This window comes from Mauremys reevesii, linkage group 2, assembly GCF_016161935.1.
Source record: "Mauremys reevesii isolate NIE-2019 linkage group 2, ASM1616193v1, whole genome shotgun sequence".
In the NCBI taxonomy this organism is placed as follows: domain Eukaryota; kingdom Metazoa; phylum Chordata; order Testudines; family Geoemydidae; genus Mauremys; species Mauremys reevesii.
The window spans coordinates 39,953,765-39,974,598 of record NC_052624.1 but is presented as its reverse complement, the minus strand read 5'-3'; the positions used below and the strand labels follow the sequence as shown (position 1 = coordinate 39,974,598).

The following is a 20,834-nucleotide window of genomic DNA, read 5'->3' as shown; positions in this document are numbered from 1 at the left end:
GATTAAATGCTGGATTTCCACTTGCATTATGTCACCACTATCCTTCACTTCTGTGGCTATGGTTAGAAAAAGTACTGTTTATAAATATGACCATCCAAATCTTGGTCTACACATTAAACCAGCTTTTAAAGGCTTTTCTACATACAGTTCAACTGTGATCTGTTCAAAAGCTAATTTAGTTAAACGAGTGCAGACCCCTGTATATGATCACTGCCTATATCCACCCATACATTTACCAACACAAGGTAAACCAATATAAGACAACTGTAAATTGATTTAAAAGGGTTCACATACAAGGTTGCACCAGTTTAGCTAAATCAGTTTAAAATCACATCTTTTATTAAACCAAAAACTTGCGGAACTTTGTATGTAGACCAAACCTAGACCAATGTAAATTAAATGGATGCAACTTCCGTGTGGACAAGCTCTTAATCCCTGGATGTATTCAGGGTCATAGTTTCCTTAGCCTTTTGTTCCTTCACTTTAGCTCTGCTGAACTAGCACAGTTGTGAGAGCATAATTTGGATTCTATGCTAGCCATTGTGCCATCATCAACATTGTAAGATACCGTCAATGACGATGTAAACTCTGCCCTCATTTGACACCTGTGAATCCTCACTTTCTTTAGTGGGTTTGCAGAGCTTTAACCAAGACCAGAAGTCAGGAGATAGGAGTCTCTTTTTATCCATGCTTTGCAATCGCATGCAGGGCCAGCCACAATGTGGCCCTAACCACTTTTAAAAAACTCCAACGACTTTACATTCCCTTTTTTCTTCTCCCAATAGACTCCAAGTTCTACCATTCATCAACAGCAGTCCCAGCAAACTTTATCCGTTATGGTAACAGTAGTTACTTGTTCGTTCGTTCCAAAATGAAGTGGGAAGATGCACGGCGAAAATGCGTACAGGAGTCCTCTGACCTTGCCAGCATCTTAGATCCCTACAGCCACTCATTTCTGTGGCTACGAATGTTAAAGTATGGGGAGCCTGTATGGATTGGTCTGAACAGCAATCTGGTAAGAACATCTTTCTACTTTCTGTGATAATACTGCTCTCACAGTCCTTACCTTAATTCAGTTTTGATCTCATTAGATTACATACTGCCCTAGCTACTTGTGTGTAGTGTCATTGTTTAAAGGCAGGGAATGTGCTTAAGCTTTGAATCATTAACAATTCATCAGTATTAATCAGATTAAATCACACATTCTCTGGTCTTATTCTTTCTGGCATTATGCTCTGTTTTTTCCAGGCAGTTTTTACTTCAGGTCATCTCACTATGGCTTTCTTCATACGGACACACTGTCATGATCCCCCTTGGAAAAATATCCAAACTTCTTTAAGTGTGCGATAAAAATTATTTATTTTTATCCAAAAGTATTTCTCTAAATGACACCTGAATTTATTTTAAACTAACATTATTAATCTCAGGACATCTGTGCTGCTGAGAAGCTGAATAGCTGGTGGGCTATACAATTTAATTTATTTATATTGTGTTCCTCATTCTGGTATCTGGGCCCTTTACGAAGATTAAAATGAAGAACTATTGCAAACAGTTGGCACGAAGATTAAAATGAAAAACTATTGCAAACAGTTGGCACAGTCCCTACTTCTGCTTTCTGCACCCATTGACCAGAGAAATTAAGGAAACGCCAGAGTGAACAATGTAATATACGACTTCTTCAAAACAAAATAAAACAAAACTTGGGCATGAGCTAACTGGAGGATGGAGTGATGGTGGATTAATTTGCAAACTTGATATGCCACAGCATGAATCAAAAATTTGAGCCATCTACTTTTGTTCTATATTTTTGAACGACAACCTCTGACAAAGGACAATGGGCAGACTATAAATATCTATCTACTGGCAAGGGACTGAGTCTTGGTATTTTTCTGTTTCATATCAGAGGTTAGGACGGTGAAAGAATTCCTCTCACAAAACTGACAGTGAAGCAATTCTTGATGTCCGGTTCATTGTTTCTATTGATTTCTTTTGCTTTTAGACTGAGGGACGTTATGAATGGCTTGATAACTGGAAGGTGAAGTATACTAAGTGGGCCAAAGGAGAGCCGAAACAGAATATAGGCTGTGTTTATCTGGACCTTGGAGGAGTCTGGAAGACGGCATCTTGTGATGAAAACTACTACTCTATCTGTAAATGGTCAGATGGTAAGCAATTGAATGTAACAATGGTAATAACAATGATTATTTATTTATATTGCATTGTGCTAGGGACTGTTCAAATATATCTAGTTAAATGACTGTACACTTTGATATTCAGTAACTATCAAATAACTGGAGAAAGACAAGTGAGTGGAAGGGACTGCGTTTTGGAACTGAGTTAGGGGAAAGATGGTGAGTGGGCACCAGGCCAGTGGGAATGGAAGCCAGTGGTTATTCCTATTTGCTTAGCTACTAAAAAAAGCACACTGAGAACAATCATAGCTCATAAATCCAACCCCATCAACCCAGTTCATTAGTATAAAAACAAAGTAGTTAGTAAAGCAGTACATTATTCTGTGTGTCCTGCTGGGTACATAGGGAATGCCTTGTAAAACAGAGAAAACTATTGGTAAGTAATTCCTTTCAAATAGTGAATGTCAAGGTGCTGACCACCACAGTAAATTCTATGCTGCTTGAGTTAAAGACCATGTCGTCTTGGTTTTACAGCACACGGAATATTTAACAGATGGTAGCATAGAATGATAGAAGAAAGCATTGCAGAGGCAGCACAGAGACAGCTTGAAATAGTAGTAGTGGCGGAAGCAATACAGAAACTGAAAGAAGTTTGAACACAAACACAGCTCCAAAAACACAGGACTTTCCACCTCTTGAATTACACAAGTATCTTCATTAGCTGTCAACTGTATTAGTATGTGATAGACTAGCCCCCGACTAGAAAATGAGACAAACATTTGAATGTCAGATATATCCAACGGAGGGCAGTGGTGTACACAAACTATGTATAAAAATTAGGGCTGTTGATTAATCACAGTTAACTCACGCAATTGCCTCAAAATTAATTGTGATTAAAAAAAATAATTATGAATAATAACAGATTTAATCGCACTGTTAAACAATAGAATACCAATTGAAATGTATTTAATATTTTGAATGTTTTCTACTTTTTCATATATATTGTGTTGTAATTGAAATCAAAGTGTACTTTATTTTTTATTACAAATATTTGCACTGTAAAAATGATAAACAAAAGAAATAGTATTTTTTCAGTTCACCTCATGCAAGTACCATAGTGCAATCTTTGTCGTGAAAGTGCAATTTACAAATATAGATTTTTTTGTATGTAACTTCACTCAAAAAACAATACAATGTAAAACTTCAGAGCTGACAAGTCCACTCAGTCCTACTTCTTGTTCAGCCAATCACAAAGACGAGCAAGTTTGTTTACATTTACAGGAGATAATCCTGCCCTCTTCTTATTTACAATATCACCAGAAAGTGAGAACAGGCATTTGTATGGCACTTTGTAGCCGGCATTGCAAGGTATTTACGTGCCAGATATGCTAAACATTCAGGTGCCCCTTCATGCTTTGGCCACCATTTCAGAGGACATGCTTCCATGCTGATGACGCTCGTTAAAAAAGTAATGCATTAATTAGATTTGTGACTGAACTCCTTGGGGAGGGGGAGAGGGGAATTATATGTCCCCTGCTCTCTTTTACCCACACTGGCATATATTTCACGTTACAGCAGTCTCAGATGATGACCCAGCACGTTATTCATTTTAAGAACACTTTCACTGCAGATTTCACAAAATGCAAAGAAGGTACTGATGTGAAATTTCTAAGGATAGCTACAGCAGAGGTTCTTAACCTTTTTCTTTCTGAGTCCCCCCCCCCACATGTTATAAAAACTCCACGATCCACCTGTGCCACAATAACTGATTTTCTGCTTATAGAAGCCAGGGTCGGCATTAGGGGGTAGCAAGCAGGGCAACTGCCTGGGGCCCCATGCCTCAGCGGCCCCCACAAAGCTACATTGCTCAGGCTTCAGTTCAGCCCCAAGTGGCGAGGCTCAGGGACCTGGGCTTCCACCCCATGTGGTGGGGCTTTGGCTTTCTGCCCTGGGCCCCAGCGAGTCTAATGCCGGCCCTGCTTGGAGGCCCCCTAGGGGGCCCTGGACCCCCTGGTTGAGGACCACTGAGCTACAGCACTCGACCCAAGGTTTAAGCATCTGAAATGCCTTCCAAAATCTGAGACAGACAAGGTGTGGCACATGCTTTCAGAAGTCTTAAAGAAGAAACACTCCGATGCGGAAACTACAGAACCTGAACCACCAAAAAAGAAAACCAACCTTCTGCCAGTGGCATCTGACTCATATAATGAAAATGAACATGTGTCAGTCCACCCTGCTTTGGATTGTTATCAAGCAGAACCTGTCATCAGCATGGACGCATGTCCCCTGGAATAGTGGTTGACGCATGAATAGACATATGAATCTTTAGCGCATCTGGTATGTAAATATCTTGTGGTGCCAGCTATAACAGTGCCATGAGAATGCATGTTCACACTTTCAGGTGACATAAACAAGAAGTGGGCAGCATTATCTCCTGAAAATGTAAACAAACTTGTTTGTTTGAGTGATTGGCTGAACAAGAAGTAGGACTGAGTGGACTTGCAGGGTCTAAAATTTTACATTGTTTTATTTTTGAATGCAGTCTTTTTGTTCATAATTCTACATTTGTAAGTTCAACTTTCATGATAAAGAGATTGCACCACACTACTTGTATGAGGTGAATTGAAAAATACTATTTCTTTTGTGTTTTTCACAGTGGAAATACTTGTAATCAAAAATATATATATAATGAGCATTGTACACTTTGTATTCTGTGTTCTCATTGTAATCAATTTATTTGAAAATATAGAAAACATCCAAAAAATTTAAATAAATGGTATTCTATTATTGTTTAACAGCGTGATTAATTGCAATTAATATTTTTAATTGCTTGACAGCCCTAGTAAAAATAGAACTCTAGTTAAAAGAATTATTCACAAGATGTAAAGAACACTAGATAAAAGCAAGAAAAAAAAGAGTTTGATAGTTAAGCAAGGCAAAAGACAGACAAGTTGAATGTTAAGTCTCTTCCAGTGTGTACGTGAGGGAAGGAACTTTGGTTCATTACTGAAAGTCTGTTTAGTATAAAACACACAATATAAACACACATCTGCTGGAGTCTGGGACTTATTAATTTTTGAGTTATCAAAAGAAAAATAACTGTTTTTCCTGTAAAATTATCTTCTGTTTCCTCAGATCTTGTGGGCAAAAGAGTGTAGGCATTTAATATTGAAGCCATTTGACTTATTTTCCATGTTATAGAGTAGTGCATTTTAAATATGGAATAATTGATTACTAATTAAACACACTTTCCACATGTTGAAGATCATCTTCCTTTGGCTAGATTAAGAAGAACAACTAGTGTATTTTTAAATAGTTAAGTTTTAATTGTGCAATGTTGTTGTAGTCATGTCGGTCCCAGGATATTAGAGAGACAGGTGGCTGTAGTAGTATTTATTGGACAACTTCTGTTGGTCTCAAAAGCTTCTCACCAATAAAAGCTATTACCTCACCCATCTGGTCACTCTAATGTTTTAATTAGTTATTCTTTAATGGAAGTGACAGGCTAAACCCATCTGCAATACATCCCCATTAAAGGTGAACATGAACATTTTATTTAAAAAGATGTTAAAATCTATTCACAATCCTTTTCATCATCACAGTGCAAAATCCTTATTTTTAAACAAAATATTTGAAAATCTATTTCCATTTTACTTACCTGCCAGATCTTGAAGGATTTTGTGTTTTCATCTTCATAAATTAATAGCATTGCAACTGCCTAAAAAGATTCTTTTCTCTCATGGCTCGATGATCATTGAAATGATAATAGCTATTGCTAGGGAAAACAGGAAAATCCTGAATTCAGATCTTAGTAGATAAGTAAAATGAGAACAGATTTTCTTGACCCAGAATACTAGGTTTTAAAACATAAATGCATTCCTGATATTTAGGCTACACAATATACATTCTCCTACTTGTGTGAGATTTTAAACATTTTCTATATACTGCAGTTTTTAAGTTAATAATTTTGGCCCTATACTGTGCTGTCTTCATCTGCACCTGAAACTCAGCCATTGATGTCAACTGAGCTGCTCTCTTGTTTCAAGAGTAATATTGGTTTATGGCCTGATTTCACCAAATTTAGGCCCTAATTCAGCAAAGCACTTACCATGGGACTTAAACATGTTCTTAAGCTTGTTTAAGTGTTTGCTCAATAGGGATGGACATATGAATGTGCTTAAAGATAAGCATGTGCTTAAGGGCTTTGCTGAATTAGGTGCTTCTAGAATAAAATGCAGCTGTAACACTAATCATTCACCATTCCACTATGATATAATAACAAGGAATACAGATTTTCAAAGATTATATATGATTAAACAACTGTTATGAGCGTTTCCTGGTGTCAGATTAGTATGTGCTAGTCATAGTAAAAGTGTGTGAGAGAAACCTGTTCATTAAAATGTTTTATTAATTGCAAACTGTGTCCCTTTTTTTTTAAACAGTTAAAGCCCCCACGGATCCCCCCCAGCTTCCCGGAAAGTGCCCTGAGTCAGAACACAGATCATGGATCCCTTTCCGTGGTCACTGCTACTTCATTGAGTCTTCATCTACGAGAAACTGGGCCCAGGCCTCCTTAGAATGTCTTCGATTAGGTAAGTGTCCTTTCACATTAGAGGTAAGATGCACACAAATCACAAATCTATTATTTTTTTTATACATCACTATGAACGTATCAGTGGCTATGAAAGTGCTACGTATTAGCATAATTTAAAGACAAATTCCTTGTCTGCATTAATAATAAAATCTTTGGTTTTTGTTCAAATCTCATTTTACATCATTTATACTGTGGGCCTGATTTGCCACTAAAATACTTCAGTTATATGCCACTGAATGACTAGAATTACAGAAGCCTGACTGGGATAATGAGCTGGTAAATTGGGACCATTGCTTACTTTTTGTAATTTAGTTGTCTGGGGAAGTGAATCTTTATGTACAGTCAGTTTCAGTGTCTGAATCTCATGTACTAGTTAAAATAGCTGTTGTATTTGAATTTCTACAATTACAAAGGAATGGTTACATTCATTCTTTGTTTTCGTTTTGTGTTTTTTTAATCATAGCATCCTGTTTATATCATGATTTTGTACAATTTTTTTATTAAAACAAGTTTTTGCCAAAAACTACATCCTAGTGTCCCTTTGAAAACAGAAATACCCCCCAAATGCACAACCATATTTTTATGGTTATGACAGGTGTGACCAGGCGGCCTACTAACACACAGTAGCAAATGTTAAATCTTGGGACAATATACTGTATGTTGTTTGTTTGGTTATGCGTGTTTTTGTCTAGAAGGAGCTGTGCAGACAGCAGGAGAATTTGTTCTCTGCCTTGGTCTCTGAATGGAGTCAGTTCTTGAGACAGAGTTGCTACTTGGGAACCAGACATTGGTGTTGGGCTGAGATTCCTGAAAGAAGGGATTTCCTGCCTGCTGTTTGTCCACCTATGTTCAAGGACTGGTCTATGTATAAATTAAACAATTACAGTAGAATATACCCAGACTCCACATCACCAATTCCTCCCCCCTCCCCGCCCCTTCTGGGAAGCCAACCTGCAAAGGCTACAGACACTTGCTGCTGCTTGGTAGAGGGCTGTCAAAAGTACAAAAATGTATAGCCTCAAAATGATATAGATTTAATCATTTGTGTGATATACCTAAACTTTTCAAAGTCCTTTTCCTCTTCTGCATTTGTGAAAGTGTTTCCTGAGTCTGCCTATAATAATGACTGCAGTATAGAAGACTAAAGATTCATGTGTTTTTATATTTGGGATACAAAAAATTCACACAGTCACTCCTCACCCTCACTCACTGCCCAATTGGTATCCTGTTAATTCCCCACCTATAGTGGGATTTGGCCTCAATTATAATTGCACCTATGTGAGGGCAGAATTGGGCCCTAAATCAGTAGTAGTACAAAGTGTCTATTTTCTATGATTATATATTAGTTCACATTATTTCTACAATTATATGTTACTTGGATAAACTTTCCAAGAATGTGACTGCAAAATCAAAAATAGTTAATTGAGGCACCATCACATCATGTCATACTATCCACAGCCATTGCTACACAGCTGATTCCTGGGTCCCAGCCACAAACTAAAAGAGAATTGGTTACGGAAAATGTATTTATCAACGTTTGAAACATTCCAGTCCTTACATCATTATGCTGCTGATTATCTTTCCTGGAATACTGTTGAACACAGTGCAGGAATTCCTTAGCTCTATCAGTACAACATGGAGAGTTAATAGCTGTACTATAATAATTGGAGTTGCAGGTAGATAATTAGCAGGATACTAATTGGGTAGTGAGTGGCCAAGAATGTGGAGTAGAGAGTGGGTATGGAGGAAAATACAAATGCTGTATCCCCAAATATAAAGATATATGAACTGCTGATAATAGCCCACCTTAATTGATTAGTCTCATTATAGTTGATATGGCAACACTCATTTTTTCATGTTCTCTATGGGTATATATATCTTCCTACTGTATTTTCTACTGCATGCATCCGATGAAGTGGGTTTTAAGCCCACAAAAGCTTATGCCCAAATAAATGTGTTAGTCTCTAAGGTGCCACATGTACTCCTCGTTCTTTTAACAAAGGCTGTGACACAGATGAGTTATATAGAAATTCAGAAAACACTCCATAAAATTATAAATGTGCTAGTTGTATCATATACAAGATGAAGTGTATATTGTTTTGAGGCTACAGAATTGATATATGTAACAATGCTGGTTCTGGCGGGACCTAACTGAGAGTGCCAATTCAGGACAAATTGCTTAAAACAGGGCCGTTACAGCCCAAGGCTGGGTTTTTTCCACCTCTAAGGCAAACCAAACAGACCAAAAGGACTTTGGTTTAACCCCACTGGCTAACCATAAGTCACACAAGCAATTCCCTTAGACACTCCAGTTTCCCAGTATCACCACCAGTGCCACTCGTTATGGGGACAAATGGTTATGAAAACCAATACCCCAGTAAAAGAAAAAAGGTTGTCCTGATCCCAAAGGACCAAGCCCCAGACCCAGGTCAATATACAAATCAGATCTTACCCACAAATCATGCTGTTGCCACTCCTTTAGAATCTAAAATCTAAAGGTTTATTCATAAAAAGAAAAAGATATAGATGAGAGCTAGAATTGGTCAAATGGAATCAATTGCATACAGTAATGGCAACGTTCTTGGTTCAGGCTTGCAGCAGTGATAGAATAAACTGCAGGTTCAAATCATGTCTCTGGAATACATCCACAGCTGGGATGGGTCAACAGTCCTTTGTTCAGAGCTTCAGTTTGTAGCAAAGTTTGTACAGAGGTAGGAAGCAGGATTGAAGACCAGATGGAGATGAGGCATTAGCCTTTTATAGTCTTTTCCAGGTGTAAGAACACCTCTTTGTTCTTACTGTGGAAAATTACAGCAAAATGGAGTCTGCAATCACATAGGCAAGTTCCTGCATACTTTGCTGAGTTACAAGGCGTATCTGCCCTCTCTCAATGGGTCAGTTGTATCGCTGATGGTCCTTAATGGGCCATCAAGCAGGCTAGGCAGAGCTAACACCAACTTGTTTGGGATGTCTCCCAGAAGCACAGCATAAGTTTGAAATACAGACAATATAGAGCCAATATTCATAACTTCAACTACAAAATTGATACACACATATAGACAGCATAATCATAACCAGCAAACCATGACCTTGTCTTAGACACCTCATTTGACCCTGTTTATACAAGATTTGGTGCCACTACAGGACCTTGGTTGCAACCAAGTTCTATATGGTCCCAGTTCAATTCCATAACGTGACAATATACATATTCTAATATTTGACTGAAAAAATGATAACTTTGTAAATCTTGTGGGCAAAATTCATCCAAACAATGTCACAAAATTCATCCAAGCAGTGTCAGTCTCACAACCTACTGCAAACTTTACTGGGAATTTCTAGACAAATAATTTTTGTGAACTTGCAGCACAAGTTTTACCAGATACTAGAAAACGGTGCAGGTTTTTAATCTATTTTAAAACTATGTATCTAAGACCAAAAAGCACCTGAATCCCACAAAAGAAACACTAAGAATTACTGAGCAGCTGTTCTATTGCCAGCTGCTATGAGTTTGAGAAATATGTATGTAGCAGTGCATGTATTCCAAAATCTGAAGATTTTGGCAATCTTAATCCTTCTATTATTGGCTTTCCACTCTTTTTTGTGTCTGTGCTGCAGTGCTTTTCCTTTACTGTCCCTAACTTCTAGTGCAAGGCCAAAGGAATTTTCATTGTAAATCCACGCCACAGATGGTTCACGTGCTCTTACAAATTTCCCATAATCTGTAGAAACAACCAGTAATTTTTAAAAAATAAATATTTTATACTTTCACAGGTATAATAAGATTGAGAAGGAGGAATACTGCACATAATTATACAGGAAATGATGTGGGAGTAAGATTTGTTCACAAAACCACTAAAATATCTGTATGTACCAACTATCATAATATGCACAGGTAGTATCTACCAGCCAAGTTCTTGCAAATGTCTCATGAGCTTGAAAAAAAACCTTGTGAGAATTCTTGCTAAGCAGCCAAAATCTTGCAAAAAATTTTCCAGGAAATCTTTCACTTCAGCTCTCCTCAAACCCATCAACTTACCAAGACATAGGGCTTGTCTACACTACTGGCCAGATCTAGTATAGATGTGATAAATCAACTGCCGATCGGTCTAGTGTCGACTCCGGTACTCCACCTCAATGAGAAGCACAAGGGCAATTAACAGGAGTGTGTGTCCTGTTGACACACCGCAGTGAAGACACGATTGATCTCCCCACCCCCCGGCCCTGTAGTGTAGATCCCCCCACCCCATAGTGTAGACATTAAGGTCAGAAGGGACCACCATGATCATCTAGTCTGACCTCCTGCACTTTGTAGGACACAGAACCTCACCAACTCCCTCCTGTAATAGACTCCTAACCTCAGGCTGAGTTACTGAAGTCCTCAAATCATGGTTTAAAGACTTCAAGTCACAGAGAATTCACCATTTACACTAGTTTAAACCTGTAAGTGTCCCCTGCCCCATGCTGCAGAGGAAGGTGAAAATCCCTCAGGGTCTCTGCCAATCTGACCCGGGTGAAAATTCCTTCCCAACCCCAAATACAGTGTTCAGTTAGACCTTGTTTATGTGGGCAAGACCCATCAGGCAGATACCTGCAAAAGAAATCTTTATAGTAACTCATAGCTCTCCCCATCTAGTGCCCAGGCCGTTGGAGATTTTTGCAATTGGCAGTCGAACACCAGGTATCTTTGAGGGAGGGGAAAAAGGAACAGCTTTCCCAACTTTGGACCACAAGAAGGCCTGGGGAGTGATAGGCCCCTGACTGGCCGAGTGGTAATATTTCTTCTGATGGATGCTCCTCTCCCCTTTTCTATTTACCCCATAACAATGCAAGGCTTTGAGAAATTTGTTGATTTTAGGTGAAATTACCTTTCTAGTCATGATGTATCTGATGATAATGAGCAACAGTGAAGAAATTAAGCTGAGTTGTTAGCAAAATTTCTAGTATCAAAAATTTAATTGGCAAACATCTCATAAAGTAAAACAGTGTATACATACCAGTATGATGAAAGTAACCAGTGTAGGTGCTGGGGTGGGAAGGGAGCATTTACTCTGAAGAGAAAAATTAAAGGACCGTATCCTGCAATGATTCCCATTGTTTTCACTGGGAGCTGGGCACAAAAAGCAATGGCAAAATATGGGCCCACATGATAATTGATTTAAAACTGTCATAACACTTGAAAAGACAAGAAAAGGCACTCTCAATGGGGGGGAATGTATTCCATTGTAAACTCATTTCCAAAATGATTGTTTCTTGATGCTCTGTAGGTGCCTCTTTGGTTTCAGTAGAAGATTCAGCTGAAGCCAACTTTCTGGCGCACAACCTAGAGCCACTTGAAGAAAAATCATCAACTTTTTGGACAGGAATGTACAGAAATGTGGATGGTAATTTTTTTTTCTTGCAATACTTATTCCCAGATGAATATTTGTCAAAGATACACTGAGTGTCAAATATTTCACATTGCACTTTGGTGTAAGACAAAGAGATAAAGCAGGAAAGGAGACGTTTTATATATTTTACCTAGTGTTGTAGAAATGAAGGTCATAGGTATGACTAGTCAGTTTATTGTAATAAAGTGGGTTGGAGGGCAAAAGTCACTGTAACTGGTAAGATATAAATGAAGAAATAAGTAGCAAGAGTCCTTTCTCGAACAAGGGATGGGGTGGGATGGAGAGGTTCTAGACAGAGCCAGGAACTGAGAGAGTGAACATAGGGCTCTTTGGACTGTGTGAGAGTTGAGCACTGGTGCAAGTAGGTTAACTTAGTTGTTCATCAACTAATATAAAAAGAATTCAATAAATGAATGTATGGCTAAACGTTGGCCTCTAACTTTATCTTTATATTAAAAAGTAGCTCAATCTAGTACCCTCCCAGAATCAAAACTCCAGTTTAACTATGACAGTCGAAGATCAGAGGCAGATCCATCAGGACAGCTCCTACCCTTTCTACTTGAGAAAGTCTAAAACATGATTCTTGTGGCCAAGTGGGTTGAGGATGCATCTGGTTCAAGCAGCTCGTGACCCTCAGAGCACAAATGCAGCATCTTGGGGCCAGAGTTACTGAATTGGAGGAGCATTAAAAGATTAAATTATTTATAGAGATAACAGGCTTACCTACAACTGGCTGTCTTGATCTTCCAGTTGATGAAGCCGGTCTCGTGATAGAAGGAAACCAACATCACTGGAGCAACAAACTCTTTTGCTTGTGATCTATTCACTCTAGCTGAGTGTGTAAGGATTGTCTGGGTATTTGCCTAACAGATTCAAAGATGGCGAATTTCATGAGGCATCTAGACAGACCCTCTTCTGAGTGCTGCATCGGACCCCAAAGTCATGGTACACGTTGGTACCAGTGATCAAGAGCAGTGGATAATACAAATCCTGGAAACTAAATTTAGATGACTAGGAAAGAGGCCTAAGTTGAGGACCTTTGAGAGGCTCTCTCTGAAATACTTGCAGTTCCATAAGCAGGGCCAGCTGGATAGGAGAAATGTCAGAGTCTCACTGTGCAGGTGAGAAGATGGTGTAACCAGGAGATGTTTAAATGTATTAGACACTCGAGAACACTCTGAGGAAGGGAAAGCCTACATAGAATGGATATGCTACACATGATACAAAGGAGAACACTGGACTGTTGGCGCAGAACACTGATGAATTTTTGTGGGGATTATTTTAAGAGAGAAGTAGGGGGCATCTGAATCCAAAGAGCATTCAACTCGGACAAAGATATTTTCTAGGGATGTTTGTAACTGAAAAGCATTTCTTTATCCAGCAAAGGATAGGGCAAGAAATATAGCCTAATGGGTGGAGGGAAAGAATGAGCTCATAGAGATAAATTCCAGAAAAGTAACAGGCATCATACTAAGGAGCTAAGGAAAAAACAGATGCCCTGAGAAAAATAAAAAATACTAATGTAAGAGGTATAAATGCAAAAATAGAAGATCAACATAGAGTTCTTGGCAATTGAAGACATAACTAGACCTGGGTAAGAGCCAGATTTTTCATTGTGTGGGAAATGTGGCAATTTTTAATTTTTTCTTTTCCTAAACTGAATGAAAACAAAAAAAGTAGAAATTTCCTGTAAAACAAAATCCCCCTTCTCCAATGCTAGAGGTTGAGCAATACATTTTGTTCCGTTTTTGGCCTTTCTTAACTTTAATATGTAAAAATTAATTCATTTTGAAAAGCCAGTATAAGGCAGGAGATCAGAGTGTAATGAAAAGGAATAATAGTTGTAAACTGGTCAGTCATGAAAAGAAAAGGTTTGGAAAAGTAATTGCCTGACATCTTAAGTGATTGATTGCTTCTTAAAGCACTTCATTCTGAGCACAAAGAAGGAGGCTATTCTTGCTTTAGTCTTAAGAAACACACAGGAGCTGATTCAAGAACTAACTATAGTTGTTCCACTAAAACGTTGTTCCACATATTCAGGGAAATGTACCAACATCTAGCACAGTGACGCCAAGCGCGGGATTTCAAAGAAATGAGGAAGCTGGTTATAAAACCTTAAATTCAAAAGTAAGGAAATCTGTAGACTCAGCATGGAAGTTGTTTAAACGTTATTTAAGGGCAATGAAAGAGGCATATCTGTAACAAAAAGGAAACAGCGAGGCAAACAAACAAAAAGTCCCAGTATGGCTAAATAACAAAGTTTAAGAGATTTATTCAAGTAAACAGATAATCTGTCAGAAAACGGAAATCCAGCCCTGCTGAAGCCAATAGGAGGGAACATAAACTATGGCAAGTAAAATGAAAAATGGAAATTAGAAAGGTTATGTGGGATTTTGATGAGTAAATAGTCCTAAAAATAACTAACTTGTAAATCACAGAGGATAAGGACATTTCAGAGAAGCTAAATGATTTCTTTCCATCAGTCATCACCACAATAAGAATAACCAAACAAAATAATAAAAACAGAGGATGTTGTGAGGGATACTTTCCCTGAGCCTGCTTTTCTGAGGTAATCTATGAAAGTCATGACAGGTTGATGCTTTGAGATGTTCTCACCTCTCTAATAATAATTAATTGGAGATATACCTATCTCCTAGAACTGGAAGGGACCTTGAAAGATCATTGAGTCCAGCCCCCTGCCTTCACTAGCAGGACCAAGTACTGATTTTTGCCCCAGATCCCTCAGTGGCCCCCTCAAGGATTGAACTCACAACCCTAGGTTTAGCAGGTCAATGCTCAAACAACTGAGCTATCCCTCCCCCCTAACACACAACTCTTTTTTGGGGGGGCATTTTTCAAAAACTATAGAAATGTGAAATTCTCTGAAGTGCCCTTGAATTTTTTTATTCTTGTTGTCAAAATGTGAATGACCATTAAGCTGTTTAATATTCAGTGTATTTCTAATTAACACTAGGACAATGGTTGTGGCTAGACAGCACTGCAGTGGATTTTGTCAACTGGAATGTCGGAGAACCCTCAAGTCAACAAAATGAGCACTGTGTTGAAATGTATGCAAACTCTGGGTACTGGAATAATATTTATTGCTCTTCCTACAAAGGATACGTTTGTAAAAAACCAAAAAGTAAGTAATGAGTTTAATGTATTGTGTTCATGGATTGTTTCAATAGTAATGTTTATAGTATGCATACTCTTAATAAATATGTGCTGCATACAGTACATTTGTGATAGATATCCTCTGTGTGTTTATACAAAATACAGATTACACACAGACATAGTATGAAAGAAAGGGTCATGCTGTCAAAAAGTAGGTGCATTCAAAAAAATGGATGGCCAAACTCTGTTTCCAAAAATGCATGCATGCAAATAAGGAAATTTGTACTTACACTTGCAAAATTGCCCATATAGTTACAATAATTATGTGTGCAATTGCATGGGCGCTATTAGGATTGTGTTTTGCACACAGAATTTGATCCATTCCTGAAAATTTTGTCCTCAAGAAAAAATACTTATATCTTAACCTAAAGCTAATTTTGTGTGTTTTTTCTCTCTCTCTTATACGCACATGCATGCACACACTTGGCACTCTTTGCTCCTGCTTATATGAAATGAATATTCATTAACTTCACTTCTTTGTATAGCAAGAATATTCTTTCCTGAAACATGTTAGGGGAAGATGAGTAAACTGGAAAAGGAAAAATTGATCAGGGAAAAGCAAATAGCATTGGTCTAAGTGTACAAAATTTAGAAAGACCTTGAAGTAATGGAATGTGCAAACTCAGGAACAAATCAGAAGCAAGCCTATCCTGTGGACCCATGTTCATATACTCCAGTACCCCGGTGTCACTGGTAGTGTTTAGAAAGATTTGTGCTTTACCATTTCCACCTCTTGGGTGTCAATATTTATTTTCTTCATCCTACTTTGTGAAGATGATGCCCATTGCTCTAATCAAGGATGGCTGCACAAATTAAAGTAACATGAGCATTACCTGGAAAATTTGCCCATTATTTAAACAGAACCTTTTTTTGAAAAGTCAGACTCTTGAATTAACTTTTTTTGTATCATTTCTGTACATCTCCACAGCACCTGGTTTTGTCATGAATCAGAAATACAATGAACAATGTTACCTTTGCTGTACTTCTGATGCAGGTCAACCAGGAAGCAATGGACATTTCATAAGAGTGCTTATTTTTGCAACATTTCCTGTTCAATTCAATTTTTCAACCAGACACATTCAACTGAATCATTTGAGATTTGCTGTGACCAATCCTACCTCCCAAAAGTGCAAAAGGAGCCAAGTATGTGGAGGGAGCATTTCTCCCACACTGCATTGTAATGACAAGTTTCTTGTAAACATGCTCTGTTCTAACTGTTGCAAAATGCATTCAGTATTTGAAATGTGCCTAGTTCCTCTATATGAAATGAGGGAAATCTCATTACCCTTTTATAGAAAGCTGCTCTTGAGTACACAATCATCTGACTCTCTCCTGACTGCTGATGAAAGATGTTTTTTATATTATACAAACAGCCTTGCAAAATTGTCACAAAAATGTAACAGACCATCCACAAAATCTAGTCACCTGTACTTCAACGTGATGATTAACAATAGAAAAACAAATGAGATTTTATTTACCTATCAAAAATAAATAGCCCCAGGTGAGTGAATAAGTGGAATTTTGCAAGGCTGTGATAATTCCTCATTTTACAGTTCAGAGAATTAATGTCAGCATGTTAAATTTAAGCCTGCTTTTTCTTGAAGAGGCTATAAAACAGGGGTAGGCAACCTATGGCATGCGTGCCGAAGGCGGCACGCGAGCTGATTTTCAGTGGCACTCACACTGCCTGGGTCCTGGCTACCAATCCAGGGGACTCTGCATTTTAACTTAATTTTAAATGAAGCTTCTTAAACATTTTAAAAACCTTATTTACTTTACATACAACAATAGTTTAGTTATATAGTATAGACTTATAGAAAGAGACCTTCTAAAAACGTTTAAATGTATTACTGGCACGTGAAACCTTAAATCAGAGTGAATAAATGAAGACTCGGCACACCACTTCTGAAAGGTTGCCGACCCCTGCTGTAAAACATAGATCTATAACTTATTAACTTTAAGTCAATATTTTCCATTGCACATGTTTACATAATTTCTACCCAAATTATTGAGAACCCTGGAAATATTTCCATTCTGTATATGCAGTTGAACTTCATTTGATAAATAAGCAAAAGATATTGGGGTGTTACAGCTAATACAAAGATGTCACATAGGACCCAATCCTGCAAACGTTTACTGCCAGGCCTAGTCCTTACTGTGACTTCTTTCGAATAGTAATCGCTGTGCCCGGTTGTAATCATACGCAGGATTAGGGTCATAGGCCACATTCCTACAGGCTCTGTGAAGTGAACTGCTGCATATGCAGCACTCCATGAATTTCACCATAGCTCTGCACTGGTGCAGGGGTCTGTCAGTATGGAGCTCACAGCAGAATCATTTCAGGTTCATTGCATATTTTGTAACTATATTAGAGTCATTTATCATATGCTGCTTCTGGTAAAAATATTGTATTTATTTAATAACAGAAAGTCCATGGCCCTGTTCATGGATTTTTACAGTATATACTAGTAAGTGTTCATTTATACACTGAAAATTGTACATTAAGACTTTTAAAGATGCTGAGTAACTGTTTTTCTTCTGTTTTAAAGTTGTTGAAGTGCAATCAACTGAGAAGCCCCCAGACAAGAAAGGTAGGTTTACTTTCTTTCAAATAAATAAAGACAAAGCCCAAATAAAAGCATTAGTATATATTATACCACATTGTCACATTTTATATTATAATATCACATCATATATTTAGATGCTTAATGGCCATCAAATGCATTTCCTCGATAATAAAACATCCATAATACCTCATTTATGTCCAAATGCAGAACACTTCCCTAAAATTGGATTGAAATGTTGCATTAAGCTTTATAAATTGTGCTGTTTCATATACTTTCTCATTTTACTTTCTGCATTGTCAGTCACTAATTATTTGGAGATGATAAAGCATTCATGCATAAAAATAAACTATGGTACCATTTCTAAGTACAGGATTGCATTCTATAATCAGATGCCATGTGCCTGGTTTCTAGTAATTTGCTTTGCATTCATTTACAGCAGTGAAAAAAGAGGAGAAGATTCCTGAACCTAGTCACAGCAAAACTGGGATTGTTATTATTGTGGTACTCCTTATCTTAGCAGGAGTTGGCCTTGCAGGCTATTTCTTCTACAGGAAAAGGAAGAATCACATGGCAACAAATGACAGCTTTGAGAACAACATGTATTTTAATACTGATGCAGTTCCTGGAACTAGTGACACAAAGGATCTTGTGGCCAACATCGAGCAAAATGAACATGCTATTCTCTAGTGTGATAAATTAAAGATGGGCCTTGTTTTAATAAAATTACGCAACTGGGTTACCTGAAGGTTTAAGACAAAGCTATTTTCTCCTGTGCAAATCCTGTAGCAGTCACTTTTTTGGTGGCTGCATATTTTTTTTTACATACTAGCAGCGGCCATTACTTCATTTCATAATCATTCTATAGTTGTATACGATTCCCGAACTACTTTAACAGAAGCATTTCTTATGAAAAATATAGTGCTGTCTAATTTTGAAATGGAATAAATGGATACAATTAAGAAAATGAAACATAAGCCAATGTGAATAAGCCTTCAAAGCATTTGTTTCTTCATCATGCCTGCATCACCCTCATGAGTGTCAGGCTTCACATCAACGCAGTCTCTCCAAACTGATCAGCAAGCACTTGTCTCATTCTGTTAATAATACACATATTCCTGGAAACTTCACTACAGGGGTTTGGCACTGGGTAGCTGATGGCACTGTATTTGAATACATCCCATTTTAAAAAATGCTCTATGTTGCATAATTTCAGTTCCTGTAATCTCAGACAGCATACAGAGCCAAATATGCAGTACCCCTCTATCTCACACACACTCAGGGGCTATCCATAATCGGGGTGCAGGCCTCTGGAGCCCAAGCAATGTGGCTGGCAGACACTACCAGCACCTCTTACTGGCCACAGAAGGAGTTTGTCTGGGTAGCATGATGATGAGACCGTGGCAACACCTTCCTGCATACCAGCATAGGTGTTGGAGGATACAGGCTATGAATATTCTAAAGATGCAGTAGCGATGGACAACTCTCATGACACTCCTCACGAAACACTGCCACTTAAATACTCTTTCTCCATAATACAGCTTAGTCTTGTAAGAGAGATCTTGGCCTATACAATGAGATAACTTTTCTAATGCACCTGTCTTCTCTATTGCTCTAGCAGATCAGCCGTTTCTTTCTATAATGTTTAAAGAGAAAAATATATCAGAAACTTTAGCTTCCCAAATGATCATTTTATAATCTGATTTTTGTATATCTTGTAAACTGTAAATCATGTGTGCATTAAATTTTTTCCTCACACAGATATAAATGTGTGAAAGGAAAATTTAAATGTTTCCTTTGTTTATGCATTCAACTTTAGCTCTGTGAAATAAACAGTAACAGACTGTGACATTTTAATAGTTTTGCATTTTTAGAGTACGTAACTCTCTATTCACATTGAAACCAGTAGGAACAATAAAGAGTTATTCATTAACTAATACTGACCTGGAGCAATACCAGTTGTGTTGTGATCAAGTAATATTAGCAGACAAGGCAACAATAAATAAGGGGCAACATCCAGTCACCAAAGCAGAAAAAGAAAATGAATATGCCAACAATTTTTGGTTAGCTTGTGTGCATATTTCATTGTGGCCTACTGGATGGCTCCCTGAAACCTTTGGTGTTGTGTCCAGTCCTCAAATTGTATTGCTACCAATCTTATTTCTTATTTCCCTTTCCTTAGTACTTCTCTCTTTCAGAACAAGAGAGCTCTTAGAAGTTGCAGAAAGGCCCTTCTCCAAGCAGTGTCAGGAGTACTCAGGGAAGTGAGACCTGAAGAGAGAAACCTGCATGCTAAAAAGTTAATTTGGAGTGAGAGTTTTACTAGAGGAACATAGGCCTCTCCTGCTAGAGCCTGATTCAAAGCCACCTGATGTCAATGAGGGTCTTTTCCACTGACTTCAATGAACTTTGGATCAGAGTCATGGAGAGCAAGTCTACCATGGAAGAGGTGGCACCAGCCAGAAGAGATTTGAAAGGGATAATTGGAGCAGGAAAAGAAACAAGGCCATATTTATTTTTATTGTAGTAACATCCAGAGGCCCCAGTCAAAATCTGGGCCTCATTGTGCTAGCTACTGTTCGACGACAAAGGTAGACAAGGTCTCTGTCTGATTTGAACCAAGCCACAAAAAATGAAAGTGACAATAAGAGGGAAGGAAGGAGAGAAGAAAAGGAGTGAACTATCTTCTGAGTGCTCTGAACATCATCGCCACATACAGTGAATTAGAATAGACATGGAGCTGACAAAAGAAGGGATAAGTTTAGCAAGATTTGTATCCAGAAGCAATGGTTACATTCTCCTAACCACTAGTGAAATTCACCCAATGCAGGGGGCCTGCAGAAGGTCTCTGAGCATTTGTGTCCCATCTGAGCCCTCAAGATGGTGCTTTTATCTGAAGTGCAGATGAAAAAGGCATGTTTGGCTATAGTTACTAACTGAGTATCCAGTATCAGGCTTGGGTCTAACAATACTGAATGTATCC

General features: G+C 38.0%; 1 protein-coding gene across 2 annotated transcripts in view; it reads left to right on the top strand.

Annotated features, from left to right (window-relative positions):
- The window catches only part of LOC120397231 (macrophage mannose receptor 1-like), a 99,847-nt gene extending 80,147 nt beyond the window's left edge, over positions 1–19,700 (top strand). For both annotated transcript variants that reach the window (XM_039522929.1, XM_039522930.1), the window contains 7 exons: positions 786–1,015; positions 2,000–2,165; positions 6,575–6,724; positions 11,991–12,107; positions 15,088–15,255; positions 17,837–17,878; positions 18,291–19,700. In XM_039522929.1, the coding sequence (XP_039378863.1) occupies positions 786–1,015; positions 2,000–2,165; positions 6,575–6,724; positions 11,991–12,107; positions 15,088–15,255; positions 17,837–17,878; positions 18,291–18,541 (1,124 nt within the window). In that variant the 3' untranslated portion in view covers positions 18,542–19,700. The remainder of the gene's footprint in view (positions 1–785; positions 1,016–1,999; positions 2,166–6,574; positions 6,725–11,990; positions 12,108–15,087; positions 15,256–17,836; positions 17,879–18,290) is intronic.
- The last annotated feature ends 1,134 nt before the right edge of the window (positions 19,701–20,834 follow it).